Source organism: Cajanus cajan, chromosome 1 (genome assembly GCF_000230855.2).
Source record: "Cajanus cajan strain Asha chromosome 1, NIPB_CcT2T_4, whole genome shotgun sequence".
In the NCBI taxonomy this organism is placed as follows: Eukaryota; Viridiplantae; Streptophyta; class Magnoliopsida; order Fabales; family Fabaceae; genus Cajanus; species Cajanus cajan.
In genome coordinates, this window is record NC_138517.1 from 74,022,802 (window position 1) to 74,028,823 (window position 6,022).

The following is a 6,022-nucleotide window of genomic DNA, read 5'->3' on the forward strand; positions in this document are numbered from 1 at the left end:
CGACCTCATCTTTGCGTAAAGCGAATTTCATCGAGGTTCAGACTTGACCTTGGATAGAAGGACTGAGGTTCGTACTCGACCTCGTCTTTAAACATGGTTTTATTTGATGATTGGAGGAGCAATAGAGTAGATAATGGATTGTGTGAAACAAGTTGTTTTATTGATTGTTTTCTGTGTGCCTCGTTAAAAACCCTCTTAATGAAGCGGGAAAAGAGTGCACAATGTTGTTCATACTGAAAAATAAACTAAATTTAGGGGGTCACGGTGGGGTGATCCCGGCTTTGTTTGCTTTGGAAGCAAATCTTTAAGCTTTCGGCGTAGCATTGCCGAGCTGTCTTCTGATTGGCCTTGACGTAGATGATCTTACCGTCTTTGCCCGGGAACTTCATAGTGAGGTGTGGGGTTGACACTACTGCGCCTAGCTGATTCAAGGTGGGCCTTCCAATGATGATATTGTAGGAAGTGTTAGCTTCCACCAGGAGGTATCGAACCGTAACCCGCCTTGATTCCGGGGGTGACCCGAAAGTTGTCAGCAAGTCTACATATCCTCGAGTGTGTACTCGCTCTCCTGCAAAGCCGACTAGGGGTTCAGTGTGAGGTTGGATGAGCGAGTGGGGAATGTCTAGCTTGAGGAATGTTGGCCAGTACAGGACGTCGGCCGAGCTACCCTGGTCGATGAGCGTTTTCTGCACCTTCCAGTTGGCTATTTCTACTACGATGACCACGGGGTCATCCTGGTTGGGGCTGATGCCGTCGTAATCCTTGTCGGAGAAAGAGATTGGTGGCGAGCTTTGGTGCGGTATTGAGGTGGTAGAGTGGACGCAGTTGATGCTTCGCAGGTGTCTCCTTCGGGCCGAGCTGCTGGCACCTCCTCCTACGAAACCTCCTACGATCGTGTTGATTACTCCTCATAAGGGAGGCGACTCCGTCTCTTGGCTTATCTCGGCTTGAATTACGCCCCTAGTGTTTGGTTGGGAGCCTGGGGGTGGGTCCGTTCGAGTTCCGGAGCCGCGACCTCTCCCCCGCCCCCGCCCGCCCTGACCACCTCGCTGCCCCTGTTGTCGCTGGACATATTGGCTGAGGTGGCCTGCCTGGATGAGTTCTTCAATGCGATTCTTGAGCGTACGACACTCTTCTGTCGAGTGGCCATGGTTCCTATGGTACCGGCAGTGCTTGGACATGTCGGCGCCGTCAGGAGTGTAGGCTGGTGACGGAAGGGCTAGCAGGTTGCTGTTGTTGGCTTCCTCCAGGATGTGGACTCTGGATGCGCTTAGGGGAGTGTAGGAGTCGTATCTCCCTCCTTTGTTTGTTCTGCTTGTCTTTTTGAACTGGCTGTCGTTGTTGACCTTCATTTTGTCTTTGTTTCCTTGTTCCGGTTTGGCGTGAATTTTTCCACATGCCTGGTCACGGAACGCGGAATGCTCCTCCATCTGGATATATCCGGCCGCGCGGGCCCGGAGCTCGTCCATGTCGCGGGGGTGCTCGCAGCATAGGCTGTCAACAAAGGGCCCAGGCTACAGCGCCATAAGCATGGCATGGAGGGCGACTTCAGGGTTCAGGTCCCTGATTTTGACTGAAGTGACAGCGAATCGCTCCATGAATGTTCTAAGTGGCTCGTCGTCACTTTGTCTGAGGTTGGCCAGGGCGGCTGAGGTGACTTGATGAGGTCAGCTTGTTGCATACTGAGCTGTGAACCTCCTAACTAAGGTGCTGAAGTTGTTGATGGTCCCGGGAGGTAACTGGGTATACCAGCGGAGTGCGGCCCCTCTTAGCGTGGTCGGAAAGACCCTACACAGGATGGCGTCGTTGTTAGTATAGAGGTTGACCTGCGTCTGTCGCCACCCGCCGAAACGGACATTGGCATTCGCGACGATGGTCGGACTCTTTTTAAGTTTTGAAAGATGATGGATTGTTAGAACGACTTATTCTCAAACTGAGATCTCATCGAACTAACAGTTTTGTTAAATGATTCTCACCAATCCGTGTTAATCCCAAGCAGGACCCTCCATGGATTAGTGGTTTTCGCAAAAAGGGGTTCTTGGAGTCGCCACCAATATTTTACTCAAAACATTGGAAAAAGATATAAGGCAATTGATTTTCGCAAATCAACTTCGGCCATTACAACCAGAGTCGGGTAAGGGAGTCGGTTACGTGTGAGGAAGGTGTTAGCACCCCACAACGCCCCTTTCGGGTTCCCTATGACAGATTATTTCATAAATAACAGCGTAAAATTACTAAATTACCCCTATTTATTAGAAACGATTATAAATGAAATATTTACATGATGAAAACTCTAAATATGCAATGCAACAGCCAAAAAAGCAATAAAAGCAGTAAAAGAAAGGATTTGAAAGAAACCTCCGAAGCGGGCTTTTATATATATCAGAACAGCGTTAGGAGGCTTTTTGGCGCTCCTTCTCACTACACGTCCGCTCGCTCCTTTCCCTAAAAATAACTTTTACTATGGAAATCAAAGAGATTTCCCTTCGACTTGTTCGAGTCTCAAGCTAATGGCTCATGACTCAAGAACTTCGTCGGATCGGCTCTCGGAGAGACTTCTAGGGCAGAGAATAGCTCAAAAACCCAAGAATACTCAGCACGAGGGTCTAGAAGTGTCGAAAAAGTGTGGAAGGACGTGCCAATGACGTCCTATTTATAGGATTGAGGCGCAATACGGCCTGGGAGGTCAATACGGCCCGTATTGAAGTTTTGAACTACAATACGACCGTATTGAATTCAATACGGTCGTATTGGTTTCAGTATGGCCGTATTGTAGTTCAAAATACTCAGTACGGCCGTACTGAACCTCTGGGAGGGCGTATTGAGCTCCAATCCTCACACACCCTTATTCTAAGCTACTCTAAGACTCCTAGACCTACAAAGAATCATCCTAGGGTCTTCCAGGAGCCCTTCCGGCTGACTTTCCTTCGGTCTTTGAGAGTCTTTGAGCTTTATTTCCGACCCGGACAATTTTAGGGGTTGTAGACCCCTGAAATTGTCCGGGTCGGAAATAAAGCTTGAAGACTCTCGAAGACTGAAGGAAGATCAGCCAGAAGGACTCCCGGAAGGCCCTAGGAGGGTTCTCTGTAGGTCTAGAGGTCTTAGAATAGCTCAAAATAAGGAAGTGGAGGGAATGAAGCCCAATACGGCCGTACTGAACTTAATACGGCCGTATTGAAGCTTCAATACGGCCGCAGTGAACTCAATACGGCGTATTGAAGTTTCTGAAACTTCAATACGGCCGTACTGAAACCAATACGGGCGTATTGAAATTTCTGAATTTCAATACGGCCGTATTGAACTCAATACGACCGTATTGAAGTTCAAAAATTTCAATACGGCCGTATTGCTCCTGTAGGCCGTATTGCGCCTATTCCCTATAAATATGACGTCAATTGGACGTCATTCCACACTTTTTCAGATAGTTTTAACCCTCTCCTTGAGTATTCTGGGGTTTTTGAGCAGTGTTCTGCCCTAGAAATCACTCGGAGAGTTGATCCGACGAAGTTCTTGAGCCCCGAGCCATTTTGCTTGAGGATCGAACCTAGTCGAAGGGAAATCCTCCGGATTTCCATAGTTAAAAGTTTTTTTTTTTAGGAAGGAGCGAGCGAGCTTGTAGAGCGAGGGAACGCCAAAAAGCTTCCCAGTTTTACTCGATATATAAAAGCACGCTTCAAGAGGTTTCTTCTTAAATCCTTTCTTTTACTGCTTTCTGTGTGCATATTTAAATTGTCATCATGTAGATAGTTAATTTATAATTGCTTAGAATAAATAGGGGTAATTTAGTAATTTTACGCTGTTATCTTAGAAAATAATCTGTCATAGGGAACCCGAAAGGGGCGCTGTGGGGTGCTAACACCTTCCCCACGCGTAACCGACTCCCTTACCCAACTCTGGTTGTAATGGCCAAAGTTGATTTATAAAATCAATTGCCTTATCCCTTTTTCCAATGTTTTGAGTAAAACATTGGTGGCGACTCCACGAACCCTCCTTTTGCGAAAACCACTAATCCATGGAGGGTCCCGCTTGGGATTAATATGGATTGGTGAATCATTTAATAAAATTGCTCGTTTGACAAGGTCTCAGTTTGAGAATACGTCATTCTAGCAATCCATATTTTTAAACAATTAAACGAGTCCAACCATCCCTCGCGAATGCCGAAAGCCCGTTTCGGGCCGGTGGCGACAGATGGCGACTCCACTGGGGAAGCCTCGAGAGTCAGTCCCATTTAGTGACAGATTATTTTTAATAAATAATAGTTAAAATTACTTCATTACCCCTTGCTTGTGTGATAACATGCTTTATATATTTGGCTTTAAAATAACTGTTGTTTGTTTAAATTTCCGCAATTGTTTGAAATAAATTGCACACAAACCTTTGCACACAACAGTTCCCTCTATACCCGGGGGCATGAGTGGTAATCCATAGGGAGTGGATGTTAGTACGGCCGGTTGATGGGTTTATAGGAGCCTATGAGACCGTTGTCGAAAAACATCACTCAAGGTGATAACCATGAACTCGAGTCCGACAGTGCGTTGGAGCTTTCCATCGGCTTACGTTGAGAGGAATTGGGTCCCTATAATGGGGGCACCTTGGGGGCCTTTGACCAAGTGAGAACAGTTAGATCCTCCTTGAATATGCACTTTTCTGCAGGAGACCCCTACCTCGTGATTCGCTCGTGACTGTTCGTGGATGAGTGAATTGTTTGTGTAAATGCTTATGTGCAATTGTCTGTGCATTAATAAATAACCTCGTGATAAGGTCTAAAAATAATCCCCATGCATAAAAAACCATGACATGAGAGGAAGGACCATGTGTGAAAATATAATAAAAGTGAGGAGCATGTACATCATTACCAATAAGACATCATGCATCCTCATAAAAACATACATTTTAGGGTCACCAATACCTCTTGACATGAGTGAAAGAGACCCATGACTATAGAGATTCTCCGTTGGGGAGAGATCATAGATAAAGAAGGGGGGTAAACTTCCGTCTTAAAAAGGCAGCGCCTTAAAGATGGAGGTTTATCAAGCTCATGTTAAAGAGTGTATTCATTCCATAAAATAAACTAACTAAACATTCATTTTAGAAAGTGGCTGGTCATCTCTCTGTCCTTACGCGCGCACAGAGAATCAAGAAAATGGAAGCATTGGAGGAGCAAAACAAGAAGCTCACAACCGAGCTTTCACAGCTTAAAGAGCAAATGGCGCAAATGATGGAACTCATGCGTCATCACAACATCCATGAATCTCATCATAGTGATCATGGGTCCCATCATGAGGGAGAGGAGGAAGAGCATGAAAAAGATCCTCCAAACGCTGTACCCCTTGGGGCAGGAATTATAATAAAAGAGCCCGAGGTCTCAAAGGAACAATTCCATGCCCTCGAGGATCGGCTAAGGGCTATGGAGGGGCATGATTTTGATGTCAAAGATGCCGCCGATATGTGCTTAGTGAGGGACATTCAATTCCCTCCTAAATTTAAAGTGCCAGATTTCCCGAAGTACGTGGGATCGACTTGCCCCAAAAGTCATCTCACCATGTACTGTCGCAAAATGGCTGCATACGCCACAAATGAAAAGCTCTTGATCCACTGTTTCCAAGAGAGCTTAGCTGAAACTGCACTCAACTGGTATATGCAGCTAGACGGAAATCTAGTACATACATGGAGGCAGTTGGCCGACGCCTTTCTCAAGCGCTATAAATACAACATCGACCTAACACCCGATAGGTCTGATCTTCAAGCCTTGAGTAAAAAGAACGATGAATCCTTCAAGGCGTACGCCCAACGTTGGAGGGAGTTGGCGGCACAGATAGAGCCCCCGCTGTCAGATAAGGAGACGGTGTCCTTATTCATCAACTCGTTGACTGGTCCCTATTACGATAAAATGATAGGGAACACAACGACACTCTTCTCGGACATCATCACCATTGGAGAAAGGGTGGAACAAGGACTTAAAAGTGGGAAGCTGGCTAAGCCTTCCCAATCATATGAAGCTAAGAAGGCCTTCGGGAAGAAG

The 6,022-nt window shown here is 46.3% G+C and overlaps 1 protein-coding gene across 1 annotated transcript; it reads right to left on the bottom strand.

Moving 5' to 3' along the window:
- Nucleotides 1-251: 251 nt before the first annotated feature.
- On the bottom strand, nucleotides 252-1,469 carry LOC145955532 (uncharacterized). The gene is made up of 2 exons (XM_083070376.1): nucleotides 1,043-1,469; nucleotides 252-874 (listed from the first exon to the last, which is right to left on the bottom strand). The coding sequence occupies exons 1-2, from the start codon at nucleotides 1,467-1,469 to the stop codon at nucleotides 252-254; spliced, it is 1,050 nt and encodes a 349-aa protein (XP_082926502.1).
- Nucleotides 1,470-6,022: the final 4,553 nt, after the last annotated feature.